Below are 27,857 nucleotides of genomic sequence, written 5' to 3'. Positions count from 1 at the left end.
ACCAGGCTGGCCTCGAACTCACAGAGATCCACCTGCCTCTGCCTCCCGAGTGCTGGGATTAAAGGCGTGCACCACCACCGCCCGGCTCTAGGCCAACATTTTTAAGGTACCACCACATCCTTGCCCAAGTCTTTATACTGTGAGTCTTTGGGGGCCAGTCAAGATCCAACATGTAGCCAAAAAATGAGACCAACTGCAGCCCACTTTCCAGGGAGAAGACAAGCCTTTATAGAACTACCAGATTCACATCTTTTGGAAAGAGATTACAGCATGAGACAGCATACTAAAAAGATCAGAGGCCAGTTGACTTGAAATGTCATCAATGAAAACACAGTTGGGCTGAGAACCACGAAATGTCAAACCAGGAAAAACACTGACTCCCCTTCAGCCGACTTTTACTAAGAATCAACATTATAAGCACTGGGTCAGACAGGCGAGGCAATGTATGGTACTTCCACATGCCCCAAAGTCTAGGGGAGAAGACAAAAGTAGAAGACAGCTGTAATAAACACTATACTGGAAGGTCAGGGTTATAGAAAGATCATATCTCTAGTCTGTAGATTGTGCTCAGAATGGCATAGTTGGAGAGCTCACAGCAGAGGCAACCGAGAAATGAAATGATTTTCACTAGGACAAAAAAATAAGGCAAAAGTTGTGTTGGAGCCAGACAACTTCTGGTTCTGTCATTTCTAGCTATATCATCTTGGACCAAACATCCCACATCCTGTATGTCAGTTCCCCATCTATAAAAGAGCACTTCCTTTTAGAATTGTTCTAAGACCAAATGAACTGATGTATATAAAGGAAACTGTACAAATTAAATAAACTGATTTAACTAATTTAATTAAGACTGTGCAAAGCACTCAGAACCATTTATTTGTATTTATAGATGGCAGATTACTCACAAAGGAAGATGGGACAAAAGCGGTGTGTGTGTATGTGCGCGCGCACCTTTAATCCATGATCCAGAAGAGAAAAAGGAAACTCCAGGCAGTCTGACTCCAGTTTTGACACAGCATCATTCTCTATCCCAGTAGACTAGTTACACAGCTCTAACTTCCTCGCTTGTCAAACGAGGTTATCATAAGCTCAAGTGATTCACCTCGTGTTTGTCTTCACTGATGCCCTGAAGACAGGATTCTAAGAACCCTCTGCCAAAAGGAAAGTCCTTAATCAACCACTACATACTGCTGTCAGAAGAACCATATAATGATATGACAATTTGACCCAATTACACTGGGCTGGGATTTCAAAATCCATTTGTTCTTGAGTGAAGGAAGCCACATCGCGTCAGTGAGATTGAATTAGATGACATGGTAATCATATTTATTATGCTAGGAACATTTTCAGTATACACAGTTGAAAATTATTCTCCATTAGCAAGGGATTAACTATTAGGGTAACTGAATATGAAACAGACAAGGTTGTCCTGTTTTCCAATAGGTGACTCAAATACTCAAGAATGAATGGACTCAAAGCATGAGAATACCCATGCTCACTCACTATGCAAGGGACCTCAGACATGCATCTCATATTTTCCACAAAGTGGGCAGAAACATAGGGAGCTGCTCGCAGGAGTGTGTGGGACTCCTGCAATAATCAAGCTACAGGAACCAGCCCCACTGATTGTGTAACACCCTAGATGCATTCTAGGTTGCCCAGGGAATTGATTTAAATTACAGCCTTGTTCCCTTTAAATGGAATCTGTTGATACAAGATTGAGATAAGCTAGCAAATCTGAAATGAAGATTACAAAAACCTACTAATCTTTTTATTAAAACTGAATTGACTTTGTGAATAAAGAACAAGTTGCAAGAGCCTCTCCTACAAGGCAGCTTCAAGCATGCGCAATATCGTCAAAATGCTTCGTGGCATGTATCTGACATGTCCCTTAAATAGACTGATTTTTCTCCACTACTTAATAAGACAGGCAAAAAATAAATTCTGTATTCCCATCATGGATTAGAATCAGAAGAACAAACAAAATTTAAGTTCGGCCCTCCCCTTTACCTGTAGGTATTTAAAACTAAATAAGATATGGGTTCATTCCTTGGATGCCTTGCCAAAAGGAGGGGGGTTGCTTAGCAACAATTAAAACAATGTGCAGCAAAGGAGCAGGGTTTGAAAGAAACCTACGCCAATAAGCTTTCTTTAATCACCCTGGAAGACCTCTGTGACCCAAGATCCTGGCTGTGACTCCTTGTGGCCCCAGGGTGAAATCTGGCTGTTCCCTTCTTATCTTGACAGAGACAACTTGTAATCCCAGGGAGATCGGGACCTACTTCTCAGCAGCATGAGGCTCCTGAATACCGACGCTTTCTTGTGAAATATTAACCTGCCCATTTCCAGTCCTGGCTGCAATGTTTGGAGTTGGAAGGGATTGGAAGAGTTACTTCATTTAAACTGCACTTAACAAATGGGGAAACTGAAACATACAGACAGAATGATCTCTCCAAGATAACGAAGCAGCTTTTTCTAGCTTTGGCCTCAGACGATATCCTTTCCTCAATGTCCTATCTTAACTGCAGGCAAGTCTATGATCTAGTAAGTAGGTTTAGCCATTTATATCACTGAGCTTGAAATATGCTACTCTTGGTAGAGTCAACTAGCAAAGTTCCCAGGTAGCTTCAAGGCCAACTACAAAGCACATGGACTAGATATGAAACACTTCATTCCTTCTTTCTTCACTGAGCCAGCCTATTAAATCTCCAAGACCCCTCACATCCTGCAAGTACTCTAGACATGAAGAACAGGGGGATCTAGCAAAAGGAGAAAGGCCACAAGCCTGCATCTCAGACCCATAGCTACGCACTGGGCCTCAGAGGGACTCACCCTGGAAAGCCATGTGCTCTTCTCTAGAATCATCCCAAGAGCTAGACTCTCAGGCTGTCAATGTAGGCCCCAGGCTGAGAAACAAGACATTTTCAGCCATCATCCAAGATGAAATGCTCAGACACTGGGCTACACTGGCCTGGACTGGGCCCGAAATGGCACTACAAATAGGCCCCAAATCATACAGAGAGTATGCATACTCCTGAGCTTGTGTTGGGAGCAACTAAGGAGTCATTTTGCCAAAGGGTCCAGGCCTTCCTTCCTTCTTAGCATTCCTTCTCATTGAAACAATCCTCAGTAAAAGCTAGGAAGAATGTAAGAACAGAAAAGAAACATCTTGTCTGTTCTCAATTTGAAATTATGCCAGTGACAAGGGTCATGCCCTTAGAGAACCCCTGAGCCAGGGGTTGAAAATGATCTGCAGGGCAGAGTTTGCCCTCAGGACTCTGACATTCAGGCTCACCGTAACACTGGAGCCAGCTCCTAACATCTGTTAGCCTAAATAGCATTAGGTATGAAGCAAATGTGCCCTGCTCTGGGGAGGCACTACAGACAAAGTACACATGAAGAGTGTCACTCACTATTTACTCTGCTCTCATAGGACACAGGAAAGTACTTTGCCCACTATCCTTCTGCTTACATACGGAACTGCTGTGCTGTGGGAACAGATGACTTCCCAGAGAATGCGGGTAACTTTTCTCCCTGACATATGGAAGGTAACCAATAAATGTTTGTTGAATGAATGACAACCAGCCTAGGAAGCGGCATCTGACTGTCTATGGGCGAGTTACTCAACTTCTTGGAGCCTCCATTTCCTCCGCTGCATAAACATCAATATCCACCCCCCAAGGAAGTGGATCACACATATAAATTAAAAGGCGTCATTCACCAGAGCAATACTTTGCATGAAGGAGATGGTCTTTCAATGTGATCAACTGTTAAATATTAGATGGGTCTATTTCTCTAGAAAGCCCTAAGACTCTTAAACCACACAAAACTATGTCCAAATCAACCTGCTGCTCATCATCCCGCCTACCCCCGTCAGCAGAGCCAGCAGTTGGTACACCATGTTGTCTCAGTCATACACCAGCTTAGGTGGGATAACAGTGTTCGAAATCCATCACACTGTGGGACGAGAAAGGGAATCCAGGGGCACGGAAGACACCCAGAACATGCTGGCATACTGCAGCCTGATGCAAGCCCCTCCCCGATTGATGTATCTACTTAAAGGATGTGATTTGTTTCCTTTCACTTCAGTTCTTCCTCACTCAATTTCTCTTTCTCCTTTCCTACCCCTCCTTTCCGGGTCTGCCCTTCCTCTCCTTCTCTTTCTGAGTCAGGGTCCTCCCTCAGTAGTCAACTCACCATCTTGCTCTCGCAGTCTCCTAAGTGCTGGGATTACAGGTAGGGACCACCCTGCCTGGTTTTCCCACCTTAAATGTAAACTCCTCTTCTAAATGATTTTTTTCAGAAGCTCAATGCTTTCCATAAATTTAAATGCTACAGTTTACTGACGCTGATATGCTCTAACTGGTCACTGGTCCAAGGTCAAGAATATGGGGCCAAGGTTGTTCTTTTACAGTGAAAGTTTCAAGGATAAAAATTCGACCATTGCCCCAGTGTGGGAAAGAGATTACACAAGAGATGGTGTAACTCTACAGCCTGTTTGATTCCCTCAAAGCCTGAATTCCCTTCTTTCTACTCCAACAATCCTGGTGGTTATGAATGTGAAGCGAGCAGAGGCCCAAGACGAAAATGGGGACTAGCTGTCAGTTTCCATCTTTCGTTCTAGAAAGTGCTTTTTATATTTAGTATCTTGAAGGGGGAGGGATATGGAGAGATGGGAAGAGCAAAAGATAATACAGAGAAAGGAATTCACTAACCACAAAGTTTCTATTCCTGGTTTCAATCTGATGTTTTCTTCCTTATTCTTCCTAGATTGTGGGCAAAGCTAACATCTATCAGAGAAAACAGTGATTCTGCACCCCCGTGCACATTCAAATGGTACCATAGTGTCCAAAGAACCAAGGTACCGAAATGACTCCAAATCTCAGCTATTTCTTGTCATTACACAGAAGGAGATGACACAGTTCAAATTCATTCAGATATAAAAGTTTGTTTATCCCAACAAAGATTTAGGTCAAGGAAATGACATGCATGAAAAGAGAAATTCATTTTGGAAACGCACTTACGAGCATCAGAGAAAATCAAGGGCACTCAATACTTAACCCTCTGCTTCCACTGGACAAAAGAAAAGCTAGTGCTGTTAAGGCGCAACCCATCCTAATCACTCTGTTTGTTCATATTATCTTCAATTCTACTACCTTGGTAAGGACAGAAAGCCCCTATTCTACAATTTTCTGGGGAAGCTCAGAAAATTATACAGTCTCTCAAGAACACTCAACTTAAACAGGACAGCAATGGACCTTGAGTCTAGGCATGGACAGTCCATGTGTACACCCTTATACACATAACATGCTCTGTACTAGGATCCACCAGCTCCTATTTCTCCTAGGCTTATAGCCGCTGAAGGCAAAGGAACCCTGATGTCTCATCTTTACTCCTTTCCGTCTCTGTGACCCGGTAAGCACTGTTTTATTTTCAGTTCTTGGGAATCTTTCAGGACTCCCCATGAGTGAAAACACAGTCTTTTTCTATCTGTCCCTGTCTTGCTTCATCGCCACAATGCCGTCCAGGTCCACCTACCTTGTCATAACTGACAGAATTTCCTCAAGTACTAAATTCTTTACACACACATTTATCTTATATTCAAGACAGCCAGGTTCAGAGGTTAAATAATATGGCCATGTCATACAGGTAAAAAAAAAAAACAAACATGGAACTTCGATTTGAACCCAGAGAAACTCACTGGTCTAAGGTTCCATTTTTAAACATCAGGGTTGCAAATAGCAAAAGGAACCCTGATGTCTCCCAAATAAGAACCCCAAAGTCAGACGCCATGGGGAGTGGAACATAAACAGGCACCCTCCAATTTCCATCTACTAAAGAATGATGTAGAATCGTTCTCGATACGGGAAAGCAGTTGGCAAGCCAACAATGCAAACTAAAGCAAATCCAAGTGACTCAACGAAGCTCTGCTGATTGCTCAGATAAAGGCCCATCATTCCATTGAGCTGCTTGCCAGCATCTCTTTTTTTCCATATGTGTTTGTTCAATGCAGGGAGAAAGGGATCCATGAAGAATGAACCAGAAATTCCTGCGAACTGCCCGTCTGCCCCATGCACAATTTCTAAACCACCAAAATGACCTTCAACTTCAAAATGTACTTAACAATCTCTTCTGAAAGAGAGATCTTTTACTTCACTTCTGGGGGAAAGTTCTTAAAGTAGATGACATCACAGCTGAAGAAATGCTTTCAAAAAAAAAAAACTTAAACGATTTCCTCCCCAAGTCCCAAGATGGAGATCTCCCAAGCAGATTGGCCAGGCTTTTTACCTGCATATGGGGAGTTCAGACTCAGCACACAGAGGTCAGGAAGTTCGGACCTACATTCTCGAAGTCTGCAGCTCAGCTTATTTTGAACTAGATTTCCCCACTACCACAAAGCAGCTCATAACCTAGAAACTACCTAGAAAAATCAATAGACCAAGTCACTGTCTCATTCCGACCTGTACAACTAAGTCAGGACATAAAAGGAGCTTGGTTGTTTCCAAATGGCCTCTTCCAGACTGTTGCTCTGATTTCAAAACAGTCTCTTCAAATCAGCCACCAGAGATGCATCCAAGCAAGAGCCACCCTAACCCTACTGCCAGGGAAACATACATGGCTCTGGACTTCCTCTGTACTGATCCTATTTACTTTAACGTCCTAAACCTGTATTCAAACAGTCACTTGATCATTCGTGATTTAAAAAAAAAACAAAAAAAAAAAAAAAAACCAAACCTGGGAGACATGAAATTAGGTAAGCACAGAAAAATATATACTCTTATTTGTTAAATTTTAAAAACTTAAACTCAGAGAGGCAGGCTGAAGGCTAGAGGTTATTGGGCCAGGAGGTTGGAGAGGGTCAAATGCTATAAGATCTCACTTAGATGGGAGGAGCAGAGACAAAAGATTTATTGTACAACATGGTGACAACAAAGCAAACACTAGAAAACCTCAGAGTAAATTTATAGAACTCAGATCACAAAAGCAACACGAAGAAATCCATGTTAATTAGCCCATTGTAGGCATTCCAAAATGCCTGCCAATTTCAAATCATACGTATGCACAATTTTGTTAGCTTAAACATGAAAAAGAATATTTGACAATACTTTTTTAAAATAATTAATAGACATTGGTTAACTTCATTCATTGCCTTAAATTCTCGTCCAGCTTTGTCTTGGCTCCCAAGGCTGAAATGGAACATGAGGTCCTGCTGGACCCAGGACCCAGCCCCCTGCTTCTGTCCAGCATCCCTTTTCTGTGTCCCAATGGCAAAAGCCAAGCCTAGATTAGCCCTTCCCTCAGCAAGGAAATCAGTAGTTTGTACTGATTAGCAGTGATTCGTAGTCGTGGTTGCACAAGAGAATAACCCAGGGAGCTTTAGAAAACCCCAGTGCCCAATTAAGTGAGGAACATGGCAGGTGGGAACAGTTATTAGCATTTTTCATAGCTCTCCAGGTGATTTCCTTGTGCAACCAAACTGCAGATCCAAACTCCTATTCCCATCTGCCTGAAGCTATGTGGCCACAGGTGAGATACTCAGGTCTGAATCTAATCAATCCCTTCCAATGCAGAGGAGATATGACTCTCCAACTGAGCTAACACAGGCAGCATCCTCTCTCAGCACAGTGACCAACACAGTCAATGTTGGCTTGGGAATTAATTCTCAATGTCACTCATTAAATGACATTATGGTCATTAAATAAATCCTTCATTTCTGCTCTGCTCAAGATTTTGCTTTAGAATGACCCATGGAGGAGGAGCTGGCTGTGGAGAAAAAAAAAAAAATACAGCAGAAGCAATAGCTGCTTCAAGTTTCTGTGACTCATTTTTTTAAAAATAGTTTTCCCTCATCCTCAGGTAAAAACATTCTCCTGATAGCCCTGTGCCAACTGGATACAGCTCAACACCATGCTGCATCCAAATGGCTCCTTTCCATCTGAACGCCTGCCTTCTATTTCATCCTAATTTCTTTAGCTTTCATCCAAAGGAGTCAAACAGTTTCTAAATCGCTCATCACAAAGAATTTAGAAGTCAGATGATAAGATCTGCAACTGGTGACTGCTGAGCCCTCAATGACTGATGCTGTGAGTCAAATCCCTAAGACAGTGGGTTCCCAACCCCACTGCACAGAAAAATCACTATGTCACCAGGATGGTCAAGTGGTTAAGGCACTGGACTCAAGATCCAACAGACATCAGTCTGCAGTGGTCTGAGCCACGCTTTCAGTAGGACTGCTTTATGCATCCATTTCTCCTTGTTGTAAGGGGTGGGAGGATGCCTTATGGATCTCACTGACCATTGGAGTCCGTGCACTCAAACTCACATGCTGAAAGGAGAAAACCAACTCCAGCAAATGTCCTCTTACCTCTCCCATGGTACACACATGTACATACACAAAATTCACAAACAAATAAAAATAGTAAATGTAATTCTTAAACCACCTCGGAAGCTTTAAAATAAAAAGATGCTACTGCAGAGCTGTGTGTAGTGGCACACACCTTTAATCCCAGCACTGGAGACAAAAGAAAAGGAGGATCTTTGTAAAATGGAGGTCAGCCTGGTCTACACAGTGAGTTCCAGAATAGCCAGAACTACATAGTAAGATTTTTTAAAAACAACCAACCAATAAACAAACAAAAAGCAGTGCCCAATCTTAAGGGTCAATTTAATTGGTCCAGAGCATCTATGGAATTGAAAGTACTCTTTAGATAATTCTAAGATGTGGTTCAAACTGAGAACCAACACAAGTCAGAAACAAAGAGATGGTATATGAGATGCCAACTACCTTTTGAGAAAATTAAAAACACAGGACTACAAAAGGCGACATTAATAGGCAAGTTGCCCTGCTGTACCTTTAAGCTTAACCTCAAGCAAAATAATCAAGAATATCTCATTCCAGGTAAGGCAGCTAAGAATTACCAAGGCCCTAAGAAGGATCATGAGATCTGCTGAAATAGCCCGTGCTCCCTGTGACTGTATCCTTAAATCTCATCTGTTTGGAGAAATAGCTTGGCTAACGAAAAGCTTTCAGATGAATTAGCACTTGGCAGCACATATTCTGTAGACAAACTAAGGCCATTATAAAAGCCATGCCAATCTTGACTAAGAATTTATTTACACATTTTTTTTCAGGAATTTTTAATGCCAGGACTTGAATCTGATTTTGAAAAATATACTTAAGTAAATAAACCTCAGGTTGCTACAGGAAGGAAGAAAGGAGTGGAAGCAGGAAGGGAGGGAGGGAAGGAGGGAGGGAGGGAGGGAGGGAGGGAGAGCTGCCCTCACAGTCAGAGGAACACCCTTCATAAGTTATCAAGGAAGCCCAGGTGACCACTCCATCAAAGCCACTACTTTACCTCTGAATTTCTTGGGTGGATTGTTAAGGTCCCCAGCTTCTGGCTGCACAACACAGCGATCATCAACCAGGCTGCAAAAAAGAAAAATAAATAAATGTTGTATCACACCAAGCCTACGGAAATACAAACATCAATAAGCATTATGTAAAAGCAGAATATCCCAGGGCTTTTCCTATGTAACATTTAGAATGCCATGTTCCTCTGCCACGGAGTGTTGGCCAAGGAGTGAAATATTCTATGTACGGAGTGAAATAAACCTAAACCCATGGCCCAGCAATCTGCTTTTGTGATGGACATGTTACTGTTTTCTGTAGCTCCTTTTTCCCAGAACCACATCTGTGACAGATTTTCATACCAACATGCAACGTTGCTGAGGTCTGAAAAGCTCAGCCAAGGGTCAGTGCATTCGATGAATGGTAGGTGAGGAGCCAACCCTGTGCCAGGAACTATACCAAGTCCTGGGATGTAGACTAGAGTGAACCAAGCCCCAGCACTGAAAGCTCAAGGCTTGGGGGTAGAAGCCATAAAAAGAAGCTAACAAGTAAGGTGTAAGGCAAGAAGGAAGAGAAGAGAACAGTCAGGGGCCGTCTGGGCCAGATGCCTTCTGAAGCTGCAGGCAGAGGAAGATGTTTCAGAACTGTTCAAAAGCTGAAGTAGAGGTTGAAGCATGAGGACTGGAGCAGCTTCTGGTAATGGGAATCCAGTACAAAAGCACAGAAATGGGAAGGGCTTGGGGCTTCAAATGCACAATGATGTTACAAATAAGTAATAGTCCCAGATTACATTAGGACTGATAAATCAAATTCTGACTTCATTAAAACTTAATTTAACTTGCATAATTCTTTTTAGGAGAATCACAAGAAATATAAACATATTTTTGAACTTCTGAGACACTAAGATACTATGAAGTTACATGACCTACCCAAGTTTCTAAAACTAGGAGAGCCAGCTCATTTTCCACACGACCATGGAACTTGATCCCAGGTACCATGCTAGGATTTTTAGAACCTTTTCCATTAACCTATGCTGCCTCTTATTCCAAATGCAAGGGACCATTAAATATTCAACTTTGACCTTTTCTATTCTTTCCTCCAAAACTGACCTTTACCTCCTGAAGTCTGCCCTGTTTTCAAGGCCCTAATTCTGAGTGTCATTTCCTAAACTAAACTATATATCCCCACAGAAGCCTTTCTTGCTTATAAACTCTCTCCTCCATTCTCCCAACCAAGCCGGTATGGAAGCAATGGAGTAGGCTCCCTGCTTAGTGGTTCATAAGATGTCCAAGGCTGAAGTTCAGTATCTGCCCAGTGAACTGAATCAAAGTGTGAAGAGTATCCCACTTTTGCCCTCAATACACAAGATCCCACTAAGCTTCAGCAAGAGGCACAGTGTGGTCAGTGGCCTGGGGGTTTTCTACAAAAATCAAGAGTACAATGTACACATATAAAATCTCTACCCTGTGCCCTTGTATGGACAATACAAGTTCAGTGAGGTCACCAAAGCTAATCCAATACTTAAAAGGGTAGACTCCGAATCCAAAGTAAGTGCTGGTGATATAGTCCAGTGGGAGAGTTCTTACTTATTATGTATAAAACGCTGGATGTGGTCCATACACAATGCAAAGCTGCACTAATGATCAAATTCCAACAAGAGGTAGTGATAGAAGGAAGGGGCTCATTGAGCATAGACTGTAGATAGCATTATGGTACCAGCTAAGGGCATGTTATTACGTGATTTCACTGGCCCCTTGTCTCAGAACTTCATCTGTAAAACCAAAGAATTGCTTTCAAGAGTCTCCACTCAGGCAATGTTCAGATACTTTCTGCTTCTAAATGTATCAATTTCAGAGTCCTGTCACAAGCCCGATCCTCCTACCCGGGCACACTGAAACTCTGTTCTAGAAGGGATCTAAGAGCCTTTGTTCTTAAGAAGCTCCAAAGGTGATTTAACATGCACACCAGTGTAGATTCACATAAGCGCTGGTTCTCCACGGTCCTGCTGGAATGCTAAAGTTCAGTGAGTTGTAAAGCCACTGAGATGTACCTACCAACAGTCTATAAAAACACCTGTCTGGGGGCCAGATAACAAGTCCCATGAAGAGACTGACAGTCACTCATATGTGTCTATGACTGGTACTTCATAAATGTTGAGCACATCCCAAGAAGTGGGAGGGAGGCCAAATTTAACTTTCCAGGTTAATGTTTATGCAAGCTACTCTCAAGTATGTGGGAGTGTAAAGGTAAATTATCCTCATCTAAAGAAAGAACCAGTATCCAAAGTTTAAAAAACACGCACTTGAACTTTATGAGGGACTCAACACAGAACACTTGAGAAAAACGTTAAAGCCAAAGAACACGCCCCTCTAAGAATATTAAGAACGGTGCACACCTACAGTTGTGCACTTAGAAACTGAGACAGGAGGACTGCAAGTTCAAGGCCAGATTAGGCTCAAAATAATAATATAATGCTGGGCTGTGGTGAAAGATGCCTTTAATCCCAGCACTTGGCAGGCAGAGGCAGGCAGATCTCTTCTGAGTTCGAGGCCAGCCTGATGTGGGAGTGTCATATATCAATCAGTTGATTTCATTGGTTAAGCAATAAAGAAACTGCTTGGCCCTCATAGGTTAAAACATAGGTGGGAGGAGTAAACAGAACAGAATGCTGGGAGGAAGAGGAAGTGAGCTCAGAGAGATGCCATGCTCCCCTCTCCCGGGAGGATGCGAGAGCTCTGCTCTCTGAGGCACACTCGATGAAGCTCCGACCCAGGATGGACGTAGGCTAGAATCTTTCCCGGTAAGACCGGTGCTTATTAGAGATGGGTTGATCGGGATATCAGAATTAGCCAGTAAGGGCTAGAGCTAATGGGCCAAGCAGTGTTTAAATGAATACAATTTGTGTGTTGTTATTTCGGGGCATAAGTTAGCCAGGCGGCCGGGGTGCTGGGGACGCAGCCCCGCCGCTCCTTTTACAACACCAGCCTGGTCCACACAGTGAGTTTCAGGATAGCCAGGGCTACACAGAGAAACTCTGTCTCAAAAAACAAACAACATAATAATAATAATAATTAATAACAATAATATAAAATAATGGATATCCTCCTGAAAGGGAAAATAGGAAAGGAAGCTAAGATTTTAGGGACCCAGCATCTGTGAGGTCAGAGGCCACAGAGGAAACATAGGTATATGATGGGGCTGAGGCTGACAGGCACCCAGATAGGCTGTGAGCAGACAAGGAAGCCAGAAGAAACTGCCCTACAAAGGTTGTGCGTTAGGACTCTTAGCCTTGGAGAACTAAGTCTTCTGAGCTCTGAAACTTGGGCAGGTGACTGCCCTGCCTGAAGCACACAAGTGTCGTCTCCATACACAGTGAGGATGGCGGTGCTCACCATGATGAGGGTGCTCAGGAGCTAAGGGGATAATGGAGGCACAGGACTTAGAACAGCCCCTGGTACACAGTGAACACCCATTGGGCTCAGGGAGTGCTTACCACTGCTGTACCGTATTGTAGTCAATGCTGAAAAATAAGAAGAGGTGAAAATTTTAACCACAGGTGATAAAGAAAGATGGCCATCATCAGAGAGGCCCAAGTAACAGGAAGCCTGTTGCCCAAAGCCATGGAAGATTAACTGTTAAGGGTAGGTCTACTACGCAGAGAGACCAAGCATAGAAAGAAGCCGTGGCTGAGTTCTGAAAATAAACTCTCTATAGAGTAAGAGCACAGGTCTAACTGAGGTATAATTCTGGTATCTGAAATAATTTCCTCATGGGGGGGGGGGTGGAATAACCTGAATGAGCGCTTAACAATACTTACTTTGCACAAATACCAGAAAATAAGTACACTTCCAGTAATAGCTGTAATTACAACGGACAATCTGGCTGCTGTAAGAACGGGCTTTTGGAAAATCTGCTAGCCTGCCTTCTGCCCCCATTTATTTGAGACTAGGTCTTGCCAAAATCAACAATGCCACCCAGGCCTAGCTACTCCTTCCTACACAAAGACGGCAGAGCATTCCTGACTATTCTGGAATGAGCCATCTTGATTCTCCATTCTGTCTCTGTCTGCCTTTGGGGGCTACTCTACACTTCCTCCAGGAGACAGCAGGAGTGGGAGGGGAAAGGAAGAAAATGGCTAGAGGCACGCAACGGAATATATTCATATCCTTCACAGCTGAGTGACGACCGAAGGGAACACAAGTGAACAAAAGTGATTTCAGAACTTGGTACAGTTTGAAACTTTCAAATGCATTTGGTTATTTAAAGTAGGAAAGGTTCTGTTTCAAAGAAGACAGATAAGCATGCAACCAGTAACGGTCTTCGCTCAGACTACACATGAGCCACTGGGTGAAAAGACAGCCAAGAAGCTTTCCCACAAAGCCAAAAAGCACTTCTTTGGGTCTGTCTACATGAATCTTTAAACTGCACTCCCTTTCTTAATTCCTCTTCCTCTCATATAAGAGAAGACTACAACAAATTCAAAATTAACAGAGCCTTAACTACAAAGGTGTTGTTCTTTTGAGACTGACAGAAACGTTTCTGTGTAAAGGTGACGTGACTAATACAGGATCGGCTAATTTCATGATGGCCTTGGGAAAGCCGAGTAATGAGGACAGCATTCTTAGCTTACAAAAAGCAGATGTTATGATATCTTAAACAACCCCCAAAAAGGACTTCCCCCACTCTTACCCCAAGGTGCTGATAAATCCATTCGTAGATCCTTCCGCATACAGAGAACAAATGTCTCCAATATGTAGGAAACTAGACATTTTGTCAGACATGTCTTTGTTGAAAATCCTAGACAAAGTAAAACATGCAACATTGTTAGCAGAAGAGAAATGATGAGGGAGGGAAAAAAATGTCACAGAGATTTGGCTTAGCTCCTTTTCCCCCAAGTGCATTACTTAAAATTCAAATTTAAATAGGCATTTGACAAGCAGGCGATTCCATAAGCCAAATGAGGACATACGCAACCACATTCTGTCCCGTGTGTTAAATTCTGGATATTCCAATCACAGTGCCATCTGATTCAAACAAAGCCACATCCGAGTCAGGCTCAGCACTTGGAGGACCCCTCAGCAAAACTGACTGCCCAGACAGCAGGGAACCCAGCCAGGAACTCCAGCTACTAAAGATCTGGAAAGTCTGACGTACGACATATTAACATATCCAGTGTACCTCATGGAACATGAAGTAAGAAGGAAACACCTGGTACAAAACTTAGGACTGGCAAAGTCGTGGGGCCTGGGTTAAGGGATCAAAGCAACAAAATGACATTAAACAAAGGAAACTTGGGAACAAGTTTCACAGGGCCTTAGAGGTCTTTTCAAAGGCCAACAACAGCGCAGTCCCATACAAATGCTGCTACATGTCTTTCCTTCTTTATCAGGAAATACTCCCGGGTGGAGCAAGACCCTTGCCCAGAGCCAGGCCCAAACCCTTTCCCATTCGGGTGCTAATTAATAGTAAATGTCCCTGGCTAGATTACATGGCTAGTTAGAAGTAGTTTAAAAAAATATATACTCCTCAATTCTAGGAAATGTCTACAACGCCCAGAAACTATTAAATACACACACAAACAAACAAAAATATTGAAGTGATTCCTAACAACAGTTTTCTCAGGGGCCATGAACACTGAGGAACGGGAGCCAACTGCATGACGTTAAATTGACATTCAGCAAACAAACTCGGTCATGTGGGAAGCAACTGCGCTGGTGTGGACCGCATAGTTTCCCAATGCTTCCTCAGCATCTGGTGTGTAGATGCATGAAGTGTCAGGGTTTTCCTCCAAGCCAAGACTCCTCTGAACACCTTTCCCCCTCTACGGACTCAAATAAATCATTTACTCCACAGGGCCATGAGAGCTGTAATGACGTGCAGGGGTAAAAGGCCCTCTCTTCCTTCTAACCTCTCCGGGTGCCAAGTTTTCCTCTGCAAACTTCTGGAAGCATTCTCCTCCCTCAGCAGGAATGCCAGATGCCGCAAGCAAGCTGTTGAGAGGAGCACCTCCCCTGCCTCTGAGAAGCTGCAGGGAAAGCTGCCCACCGCTCCAACGACCCAGACACTTCAGGAGAGGCAGACGTACGCTTATTTATAGAAGAGTCAGCAACCGAGAACATAATCAGCTCTCAGACAGAACAGCCCTCATCTCTAGAGCTGGAGGAAGGACCGTCAAAGAGCATGCAGAGGAACAACAGGCCAGTTACTGCTCTAGAACCGAGTCAATCACGTTGCTATTTCTTCCTAGCGATGTTGTAGCTAGAGCCAAATCAATGTTTTGAACAACACACACATAGGAGACACCAATGGAAACCACACAGCCCCAAAAATCACTATCACTTTTTATGACCTACAATTTAAAGGCTTTGTCATCAGGAGCCAGAAAGTTAGTATACTTCTGGGACCAATATCTCCTTTCTTGTGAAAATGGAAGAGTTTGGAGATGCCATTGTATGTTGGCCTTGAACCCAAGAGTCTACTGCCTTGGCTCAGCCTCTTGAGTGTTGAAATTAAAGCAGGCACACCACACCTGGCTCTTGATTATACAGAACTGTATGTATGCTGGGCCAGTGCTCCACCTCTGAGCCATACCCTCCATCCAAAACTGTGATCTATTTTAAGTGAAACGGGAGACTGTATATAATAAAAGCACAAGATGATTGCTTTGCTTCCTTGGCACTAAGGATTGAACCCAGGGTTTTGATAGGCTAGGCGAGTGCTCTGTTACATAGCTGTATCCCAGTTGTGAAACTAATTCTTAGAAAACATTTCCGTCTGAGTCAGACCAAATTTATGTACATACTGGCCTTCCAGAGGACCAGTGGAGAGTTGATGGATGCAGGAGGGCAGGAATGTGCTTAGGCAAGACAACCAGGGTCATATTTATGCAGAGACCAACGCTCTCCTCCCAGGCTTGTCCTTCTAAGGGGCATTTGACTCCAGTGAAGACCAAGCCAGAAGACAGCCATATGATGCTGTCCTTCAAATCTGCATCATCTTCTGGGTATGCTACTGAAAGGTTCCCTTACTGAAAAGCAGCAGCTATAACCCAGTGTTCTATAACTGCAAAGCACGGCAAAACTAGTAAGGTCTGCAACCTGACAATCGCAATAGGTTCCTGTTACTGCAACAGGACACTAAGAGTCTATGTTAGTGCTATTTGGCCCATCCAGGTTCTAACCAGACCCTACCCTGCTTGACTTCCAAGATTCAACAAAATGGGACACTGAGTAGTGTAGACTAGACTTCCTCAGTCATTGCTAAGCTAACGTCTGTCAAGGACTATCACGTCCACCACTGTTGAGAACATAACAAAAACTCTTTCAGAACCCTCAAGACATGTGTGGCATGAGGCAGAAACCACCACTGCAACCCTATGCTGTGGGACAATGGTCTGTACCCTGTCACTTGTATTTAAAATAAATGCTGACTGGCCAGTAGCCAGGTAGGAAGCAGAGGCGGAGCAATGAGAATTCGAGGAAGAGGAAAACAGTCTGCAATCACAGAGCAAGCAAGATGAGAATGCCTTGCCGAAAAAAGGTACCAAGCCACATGGCTAACACAGACAAGAATTATGGGCTAATATAAGTTATAAGAATTAGTTAATAAAAAGTATGAGCTAATGGGCCAATCAGTTTATAATTAATGTAGACCTCTGAGTGATTCTTTGGGACTTAATGGCTGTAGGACCAGGCAGGACAGAAAACTTCAGACAACAACCCTATTTTGTTGTTGGGGAAGCTGAGCAACAGTAAAGTTCACATGTTCATCACAGATAATTAACAAATCAGGAGGCACAGAGTCATACCAGGTAGACCAAATTCTGAAGAGGACCTTTCCATCAACAGTAATCCCACGGCAGAGGCATAAACGTTGATTGTTCTTATCATCTATGTGGCAATGGAGAATTGTTTTTTTCCCCTTTATGGATAATTCTATTCAGTTTTTCCCTATTGAAGAATTTCCCATTTTCTACCTTAGCCATATAACACTTTTGTTCAGTCAGAAGAAAGGTTAAGCATCTTCTTTCTTACCCATATGCTTATTAAGCAGACAAGATAATTGAACAAGTAACCTTTTGCCATGGTTTACATTTTTCCAGAAAACAGAGGCCAGTACACCCACCACAGTTAATGATCCTCAACTGGGCAGTCTGCCAAAGGTCCCAATTTTTTTTTTTAAAAAAAAAAAAAAAAAAAACAACCTAAGGATCCTTAGGGCAGATTCTTCCCCAGGGAAATCGGCAGTGGTTCCTGTTTTTACACAAGATTTGAGCAGACAAATAGCTTCCAGGTCTGGCTGGCTGGAAACTTCTGGGTCTCCCCTGGTCTGCCTTTAATGGCAGGGGGTAAGTACAGAGGACCAGAGACCCTGAAGCAATTATCAGTTGTGTCCTGAAAGAAAAAACCCAGGCCAGCAGAGTCAAAAAAACAGGCATCTAGAGCTGGAGGGGAGAGGTGGGAAGTGGGCCTGGCAACAATCTTCAGGAAGACTTCCTGTTGTTTAGAAGCAGGGTGGGAGGCCCTTCTTTATCTGATTGTGGGCCATTTGTGCCTGCAGGTTTCTAACAGCTGCACTCAGGGCTCCCAGTATCCCTCACACACAATGACCAGGGTCACTATGAGAAAAAAAGAGCAGGTACCAACCTGCTATAGAACTCTGTCATAACTGCAACTTTCAGTACTACAAGGACACCCAGGGCTCTGTGCCAACAGTTCTACAAAACAGGCTTACTAGTCAGCCTAAGACTCCAGCCCAGCTCTCTACACATAAACTATTCCTGTTATCTTAGTACTGTTTCTCAGTCTCTGTAGACCTCTGTACACTACAAATCTACTTCATAGGGAAAGGATGAGACTATGCTTGCAAAGTGTCTGCAACAGCAGCTGACATGCTTTCAGCGTTCACTGCTAGCTGTTTTTATTATTCTGTAGGTAAGAGGTAAAGAATAATTCAGAATAATGGAGAAGGTCCTCTGCATAAAAAGTCAGCAAAGCATTGAAACAAATGACCTCCTGTAAGACCCGTGATGTTGTATTTCACTTTAGGGAAAGATAAATTAGCTTCTCTAATTCCCCTATCAGAAAAAAAAGCTCAATAATACAAAACAACTCTCAGCTCCTAATCATGCAGCATGCGGGCCTTTCTGAAGACAGAGAACTGCAGACTGTGCAAGGCACGAACCATTGGCTGAGCATGTCATGCGATCTCTTGTTCATTGCTGGAATCCAGCAAAACGCTTGTCTAGAGGGTCTCAGCTCCTGGTATAACACGCTGTCCTGCTAGAAAAATTACTGTCATCCCCACAGTGAGGCAGATGCCTCCCAAAACTTTTCTTTCTCATCTGTCCACTCAAGTATCAATGGTCTCTAAACCTGTGACTGCACTGTAACCTCTCTGCACAGAGGTTTACCATTCTCCTTCCATCCCGACATGGTATGGTCTCAAGAGCTCTGGAAGACAGGCAGAAGGCTCCAGGCTCAAAGCACCTGCACTGAACCCCAGATCTGCCGTTTACTCAGTGTAGGAATTTAGACCTTCCCTAAGCCTGGCTGTCCCCTGCTATATTCTAGGTCATCCTAAGGCTTGAGCACATAACTTTGATAATTACCAGCAAAGCCCCTTGCATAAAGCATGTTGACATCTCCATGACCTACAAGTGCCAACGCCCACCACCCTGACTGACTGCTGGCTGAGGTACCTGTCAGAATAGGATTCTCCCAGAATCTGGGTTAGAGCAGAGGGAGTAAGCTGGGAAGTGTGCCTATACACTGGGGCCACCTCGGCTGGATAGAGCTCCCACTACCCACTGTCCGAGTTTCTCATTGACCAAGCAATGGGTAAAGAGAAGGGGATATTTGACTCCACTCCTAAGGAAGGAGCAAGTATAAACACATGAGCACAGAGATCTGCTCTCAGAACAGATGCCAGAGGGGACGGCACACACTGTCCATGTTGTTCTCTTTCTCCCGGACACTTTTCCTGGGTCTTCTCATGTGCTCTGCTGGCTTCTTTACATAACTGGGATTTCCACATCTGTATCGCTGGCAACAGTCTCTAGGGTTCTGCTCCTGGCTGTTCACAGCATCTTCCTAAGCGTATGAAGCTGCCTGCCTAGCCCATCCCTTCTCCTCCACACAGCTGAGCATTACCTCCAGCCCGGTAACACGGTGACACTATGACTCCCTGCTCTCCTCTCATACCTCCCACAGCTCTGGCTCTAGTGAAAACCAGCCCTTCAGATCTCAATTCAATTGTTATTCCTACCAGGTCATCACAGGATGGGGACAAACACTTTGGAAACTTGTACAGACTCTGCCCATGAGCTCTCTCCTCCTCAGCCTGCATCTCTGTTACAAGTTCACATCTATCTGTGAGATGCATGTCTGACACCCTTGAGGGACAGGCAATTCTGGAGCTCTGCTTTGTGCATAACAACAGCTCCAACACCAATGCTTTGCAGAAAATGTTTGTCAAATAAAAGACTGAAGAGGTTGAGTTGAACATGACGTCTCAATGCTAAACTTCAACATCACCAAACCTTTCCATTCTTTTAACCTCCCCTCACTTTCACCAGGGTCTCGGCCAGTATCATTTCTTTTCCCATGTCCTTTGTGTGTGTGCCTGTGACAAGCATGTGTGTCCACACGTTTGCCTATGCGGGGCACACATGAATGTATGTGCACATCCATAGGGGGCGGAAGTTGATGTTGGGAGATATCCTCAGGCTCGTGATCTTTCACTCAAACTCGGAGCTCTCTGATATGTCTAGGCTCACTGGCTGCCTTGCTCCAGGGATCTGCTGTCTCTATGGTTCAAAGCTGAGATTACAGGCAGGTTGTATGTGGAATCTGGCCCGTAGTCTCTACCTGATCATGGCAATCACTTTAACCTTTGAGTCATCTTCCTAGTCCCAAATGTTACTTTTTAATTCATTTTTTTTATTTAAATGTATGCAATGTGTGACTGCTTACCCATATGTGCGCTGCATTCATGCAGTACTTTCAGAGACCAAAAAAGAGGCAACGAATCTTCTAGAACTGAGTTACTGGCAGTTGTGAACTACCACATTGGTGTTGGAACTGAAACCGAGTCTTCCTCAGGAGCAGCAAGTGATCTAACCACAGAGCCGTCCTGCCAACCCCAAGACTCTTGAAAGGGTCTGGCCTTCTGACATTTCAGCGCACAGGTGGCAGCTCTAAATTTCTAACTGCACAATTGAGTTATATCAAAAACAAAACTGAAGAACATACCATGTTTTAAGAAAAATTATGATTTTGTGTTATCTTGAGGGACATGTAGGGTGTGGGTTCAACTCACCTGGAAGTCTTGTTTTTCTAAAACCATGGGTTTCCCCTTAATCTATTCTGAACACAGGCAGCATAATCATTTAGAAACATCAACCAGATCATTCTTACAACTTTGCAAAATCAGAAACAGGTGCAGTGCACACACCTGTGGTCCCAGCTCTTCATGAGGCTGAAGCAGGAGGGTCGCTGGACACATTAAGGACAGGGTGTATAACAGAGACCCCATGACCCCATTTCAAAAGAAAAAAAAATTAAATACCCAAAATCTCTTCCAGTCCTGTCTGCCCTCCCTTCCACCATCAACATGGCAGCCGGGGTAAATATTTCCTAGGCTCCCCATAGTTCTTACAGCCTGTGACACCCCCCCCCCACAGACTACTTCTATGGCTAACCCCCACACCTTTGCAGCCCCACTACCACATCTAAGAAGTTCTATTCGCTCCCAAGAGTTATTTATAAGCATCCAGTCGTCCCTCCAGTGCAACCCTGTCATCTCCTGGACCTTCTGTCATTGTCAACCCATCGCCTGTCTGCTCTCTAATTTGTTTCCCCCACACTGCAAACCCACAAGGGAAGGACCGCTGTTGTCTCACGCTCACTGTAATCCAGCACCTGGGACATGACAAACATGTGCCAAACTGGGAAATCCCAAACTGGGATTCCATGTCACCATGGTGCCATCTTATCTATGGCCAAAATTGTCTGTTACTGTTTGGGGATGGATGTTTTCTAAAGTTAATTAATGCTAAGTGTCTAAACTCTTAGATCAATGATATATAGAACTTAGACCTAAAAAGTGGCTCTTTTTCAATTTCAATGGAAAATATAAGAACAATCCTCTTTTTATTCCTGGACAGCAGCTCTGAGCTCAACCGTGTTGACCTCCACCCCACATGTCAGAAATGGCATATGAACGCCGGCAAGAGTGTACGCTTAGAAACAGACTCAGACTGCTTGTGTGCACTCTGGCTGTGCGCCCTTAAACACCGGGCCAGCTTCTCCAAACCTCGCACCCTTACATGTTAAAGACAGTGGAAGGAGGGAGTAATTTTTGCATCTCTTGGTTTTATTAAAAGCATAAACCAATAAACAATCCACAAAAATGGCTCAAACAGAATCCCTGGCTCTCAGTGTTCATTTCTGCATCTTTAAAATCTTGAATCTGCAAGATTAAAACAAACACTACCTCCAGTTACTTCAGCATGTTCCTTCACCTCTGCCCTCACCTTGTGAGTCCTTTACTTGAAATACATTTCTTACTTGGTTGATACTGCTAAGAAAAAGGCTGGAAAAAAAAAAAAACACAGGCCCAGAGATATTTAAATCCTCTGCAAGCCCATGGGGCGCCTGTTGCCAGTACAGCACGTCTCAGGTACCCGAATTCACACCACCCAGAGAGTCAACCCACAACTCCACTCCCTCTCTCCCTCTTCCCACATCAAACCAGGGGCCCTGCTGGGAAGGGGGGGGATGGTAGAGATCTCTTCAAAGGGCTGATAATTTAATTATTTAAAACCTCTCCCACTTTGCTGTAAAAACAGGCTGAAGCTCAGCCTGACGGAAAGAGAACGATGTTCATTTCCTTTTAAACAGCTCCAGATAGGTTTTACATTTCATTTTCTAAAAGTTCTGATTATGGGGAAGAAAAAAAAACCTCATTTATTATCATTTTCCCATCCATTATATCTCCTGCACGCACTTAAATAATAGCACTTATATTCTTTTTCCTTAAAAAAAATTTATTTTAACTTTCGCCTACACACAACGCAGAATTTAAAAGTTAGGAACTCCTCAAGCTGAGTCTAAATTAGAACACATTTATTAACCAAGGAGAAGTCACCAGAATACCACAGCTGTCATTTGTCACAGGCTCCTTGCAAGTGGACAGGCTGCTCAAGGAAAACAGAAAGCAGCTCAGCACCGGTCGGTGGACCTCGAACCACAGGTTCAAGCCTGGGCTTCAGCATGAGGGTCAGGCCAGCCTAAGCTACACAGTGAGTTCTCAATCTGCCTAGACCAGAGAGCAAGGACTACTTTCAAAACAAGATAAACCCACATATTTGCACATTTATGCCAAGAATAACACACATTTTCTGTGCTAAGATGAAGGCGCCTGGCTATTGGAGCTGAACAGTTGCTTTTCAGTAACTGGGAAGGACACAAAGTCCACTGACAACCAAACCATCAGCCGGGCCTTTAGCAGCCTCCCCAGCACAGCATCCATTTCCTGGTGATCAAGCCCCCCAGAGATGCTTTGATACCCAACATCTTCACAGTGACGCAAGTGCATGCCACCAGCACAGGGGTACACAAAGTACTCCCCAGACGTCTAAACAGGAACCTCTCAAACATGTTCTCAAATACCTTCGCAAACACTTCCACAGCCCAGTGTATTATCAACAGCATTCACCTTGCCCCTTGTAATTGCAATTGCAGCAGAGCCTGTCAACAATAAGACCTCAAGTCAATAGAATTTCCACTGGACTTCTTGTCCCCAGTTCCGGGGACAGAACTCTGGGCCCCCGGCATGTAGGGCAAGTATCCTACCAAGGAGCTACACTTCCAGCCAAGACAATCGAATTTTCATAGTAGAATACTACATAGCCAAAGATGCAGGAAGAGCCCAGCAGAGACTGTGGAGTAGCTGCTGTCAAGGAAGATACGTTTCCTCCATGCTGCTCTTCTCAGTCACCAAAGCACCCTACCCACTGCACAGCTTCTAGGCCGTTTGCTATGTTGCTCCTTAGAAACTGAACAGAGACAAGCACTACTCCCAAGTTCTCAGAGCAATTTTGTTTCACTAAGACTGCTGAAATGCATGGCCATGCATCTCTTCCTGAACAGGAAGAAATGATACATAGTCTCTAGACTGAGGGATGTTCCGTTGCCTCCTGCCACCAAGGCCTTCAGCACCTCCCAATTTCAGAAGCTCCCTGTCATACCCAACATCTCAAATGACTCATCTATCCTGTGTAGCAGTAGCCCAAATGAAGTCCCCAAGGCCCTTTCAGTTAAGATTCAAAGGCAAAATTAAATTGTTGGCTCCACGAGTACATTTGTTTGTCTCTTTCCGAGTACATTTGTTTGTCTCTTTCCCCAGTCTCTTGTGTTTACATTAGAGTTATCCAGAGACTGCAAGACACGACATCACAGCAGACAGGAGGCCAATAAGATGTGTGCTATGTGCATCTCTCATTCAACCAGGCCTTAAAATGATCCACAAAACTACCCAACAATGCCACTTCTCCTTTTAAAATATATATATATATATAATATATATATAATATATATAGTTTTTGAGACAGGGCCTCAATACACAAACCTGAGTGGACTCAAACTTCCTAAGTAGACCACACTTGCCTCAAACTCCACAGTGATCTACAGTGCTGGGATTATCACACCGTGCCATCTTGCTAAATTTTGCTTTGTCTTATTCTAGAGGCCATTATCATTTTCTCATTTGGGAAAAAAAAACTTACTATGCTCATGTGTAATATCTAAAAATGTTTATAATATGATAAATATAAGCAAACATATCTCATATCAATGTTAGTTTCTGGAGTTTCGTTTGTTTGTTTTTAGCTGTTTTTAAGCTTGTAAAGAGTCCCTGGGACTCAAGAATTTGAAAACAAGACTAAGTTAAACTTCTTTTGAAATTTGATCTGACTCAACCCACAAAGACACTGAAAGATGGGTAAAAACTTAACAAGGACCCTGTCCTAAAGACATACATTATAACCCTGTCCTAACATTCAACACACATTAGGACCCTGTTCTAACATTCAACACACATTAGGACCCTGTCCTAAAGACACACATTCAAGTTCAGGCAGACAATAAACAAATGGGACAAAAACAAGATGAACAGGGTCAGTATAAATACATGCAAAGAATCAAAGCCAGCCTAGGGGTGTGTATCAGTGGGAGACCACCAGCCTAGTATTCATAAGACCTTGGATTACACTCCCAACAGAAACCCCCTCAAAAGAGGAGAAATTTAAACTAGATCATACAACTTGGTGGCAGCTTAATTTTGACTGGTCCGAAAAAACAGATGGCACATTTCGACTGAGACCTGAAAGTGAAGAAAGACAGACGGGGAAGGAGTGGGAATCAGGCAGAAGAACACGGTGGAAGCGGGAAGTCCTGGTACAATGGCACTAAGGACAGGAAAGAGGTCAGCGGGTTCAAAAACAGACCTCGGACCATAAATTATACAGCTGTAACAGAGAGAAGCGTGACGTTGGAGGACTAGAGCCAGCCCTGAGAACACAAACCAGAGTAAAAGCTATGCTTTTTTTTTTCTTTTGGGTGGGGGGTGGGCGGGCAGGTACATGTGCTCCTCCATTGCTCATGCTCCAGTCCCGCTCTTGCCTCTACTCAGGGTAACATTGACAGAGTTACTTAGTTACCACAGCCTCCTCTTCTGTAAGGTACCGGACACAAGGCTATGCTGTGGATTAAATGAAAGGAAGAAAAGAGCGTGTGTGCCTAGCACACAGCAAACAGAACAGGGAGACATTCCTGCCCTCCACTGTACTTTCTTAAGCCGCTGTTTGCCTACAGACATCTTAGAGTTAGGTGAGGATAAGCGCTTCCAACCAGCAGCTCCAAATGATGAGTTTAGGAAAGAGACATTGCAAGTTCCACACACACAACCATGCCGGCAGCAACTCCAGCAGAACATTCTCCTTGCTATTCCTAATAAAACCAAAGGTACCATGCGTGGAGGAGGCGGGGGGGATGCTTACATAGCTCTTACACGGCACAAAAACAAGGAGTTCTTGCCAAAGTCCTCCAGCGCTGATTCCATTACAGCGCTGATTAAATGCTGTCTTATTTAAAAATAACTACGTCTAAAAGATTCGGCTAAAGTCAGACAGGTAAAGAGGGGCTTCTGCGTGAAGACGTGTTTAAAGGCATCTAGAATACAAGCAGGTCTCAGAACTGAGGTGGAGGATCAGGCCCAGCAGCCTCCAGATGGGAGGGGTTAACAATGGGCAGAGTCAGGCAAGCCATGAGGTATTTCAGAAGGAAGAGAAAGGAATGCCCCAAGAAGGAAGGGTGGCTGGCATGTGATCAATCTCCTGGCCAGAGGCCAAGTCTCCTCGCCATTTCCTCACCCGGGGACATATATGGTAATACGGCTGTAAACCCAGGGTAGAGAAAGTCCAACACTTTTACGGTTGGCTTTCCCAAGACAGAGAAAAAGGGTTTCTTTACAACTATCTGTTTCTGTCCCTGGGCTCTCTCAGGGTTAATTTCTGAACTTCCTTCGGGCAAAGACGATGGATGAGATTTGTACTGTGAAAGCTGGATGAGCCTCAGAATATTCTGGAGTTGGACACAGTGCCATCTCAGCCTCCCCACACATTCACCCAGGCCACTCCTTGTCTTGTCCTATCAGAAACCATCCTTGCAGACACCACAGTCTGTCATCATGTAATTGATTCCATTATACGAGCCACTGCTCGGGACATAGAGTCATACACAGATGCTTTCATTTTCAGCCCGTCCCAAAGGAAGTGATCATCTCGGAAGAGCCAAGGCCCTTTCAGACAATCTCAGAAACAGTTACTCAAAATCTGAAGCTCAGAGCAACAGTTAGTTTAAAAGATGTCTCTTAGGGCTGGTGATACATTTCAGTGGTAGAGAGCTTGCCTAGTATGCCCAAGTCCCTAGGTCCATCTCCAGCAGGCTGCCCTCACAGGTACAACTTCTACAGCGAGTTATTCTTTGAGAAAGGGGCTAGAACCGATATCTGATCGTATGTCCCTGCCAAGAATGTGTTAAGAGAAGGCAGCCACAAGCTCAGAACGGGCCAGTTAAAGTACTGGGGTATTGGTGGTGAACAGCAGCAAGCTAACAGTCCTCATTTTACATGTGAGAAAAACCAACCAGTCAATAATGTCTAGCGATTTTGTGGAGGTTGCAGAGCCTATGAGAAGTCAATGGCAGACCACAGGACTTCGGATACCAGGCCCAGCACTTGGGAGAGGAGAGAGAGGGCATTTATTTTGGTAAGAAGTTCAAGCCCCACCGTGGGATGGTTTAGCAAGTAAAAGCACTTTCTGCCTCTGCCAGGGCTGACAACCTGAGTTAGATCCCGAGGGAAAGAGAACTGATCGCTCCAAGTCATCCTTTGACCTCCATACATGCAACATGGCATGCATGCACACATGCACATATGGAATAAATAAATAAATGGGATTTAAACACTTTTTAAAGTGAAAGTCAATCCCAGCCTCTGAAGAAAGCTCTGCTTGACTAGCCTGAACTAGTAAATTAAGTTAAATCAGTCTTTTCAGGGAGGTAATTTCCACTGGATCTGGAAATCTACTCTACCAGAGGGTGCCTCAACCCTGGCATGACTGACATTTGGAGTAGCTCTTCATGATAGAGACATTTTCCTCAGCACCATAGCACTGTGGTTCTCAACCTTCCTAATCCTGTAATCCTTTAATACTGTTCCTTAGGCTGTGTTGAAAACCCTAACAATAGAATAGAATTTTATTACTACTTCATAACTGTAATTTTGCTACTGCTATGAATCATAATACAAACATATGATATGCACCCCCCTAAAGGAGTTGTGACCCCCCCAGGTTGAGAACCACTGTCACAGCACACTGATCATCATCCTGGGCCTCGACATTGGTTACCAACTGGAGCTCACCCCAAAAGCCACAGGTGGGACAAGCAAAAGTGTCTCCTGACAAAGTCAAATGACACCCCTAGTTGAGACGCATCATGACCCCAGGGATAGGTCTGTAGTTTGTTTTTGTTTTTGGTGGCAGGTGTTTTGGCTGGGGAAGAATGGTATGTGTACGTACACATGTGAGCCCGGAAGTCAGCCTTAAATGCTGCTCCTGAGGAGCCCTCTGCCTTGTTCATTTTTTGGTTTGGTTTGATTTTTCGACACAAGGTTTCTCTCTGTAGCCCTGGCTGTCCTGAAACTCACTCTGTAAACCTGGCTTGCCTTGAACTCTCAGATCTTTCAGCCTCTGTCTCCCAAGTAATAGGTTGAAAGGTCATATGCCACCACTGCCCAGCTTGTTTTTGTTTTTGAGAGAAGCTCTCACTTTGACCCGCGGTTCTCTGATGAAGAGCTGACTGGCCAGTGCTTTCCAGGAATCTCCTGCCTCCCACTTCCCAGCGTTGGGATTACAAGCGTGCACCATCACACTTAGCTTTGTGCG

General features: G+C 43.9%; 1 protein-coding gene across 11 annotated transcripts in view; it reads right to left on the bottom strand.

Moving 5' to 3' along the window:
• The window catches only part of Itpr1 (inositol 1,4,5-trisphosphate receptor type 1), a 341,711-nt gene that overhangs the window by 303,181 nt on the left and 10,673 nt on the right, over window positions 1–27,857 (bottom strand). For all 11 annotated transcript variants that reach the window (XM_005364968.3, XM_026788263.1, XM_013352965.2 and 8 more), the window contains exons 3-4: window positions 14,039–14,146; window positions 9,357–9,427 (exon numbers count right to left, since the gene is read on the bottom strand). In XM_005364968.3, the coding sequence (XP_005365025.1) occupies window positions 9,357–9,427; window positions 14,039–14,130 (163 nt within the window). In that variant the 5' untranslated portion in view covers window positions 14,131–14,146. The remainder of the gene's footprint in view (window positions 1–9,356; window positions 9,428–14,038; window positions 14,147–27,857) is intronic.

This window comes from Microtus ochrogaster, unplaced genomic scaffold (assembly GCF_000317375.1).
Source record: "Microtus ochrogaster isolate Prairie Vole_2 unplaced genomic scaffold, MicOch1.0 UNK1, whole genome shotgun sequence".
In the NCBI taxonomy this organism is placed as follows: domain Eukaryota; kingdom Metazoa; phylum Chordata; class Mammalia; order Rodentia; family Cricetidae; genus Microtus; species Microtus ochrogaster.
This window is presented reverse-complemented; position numbering and strand designations above follow the sequence as displayed.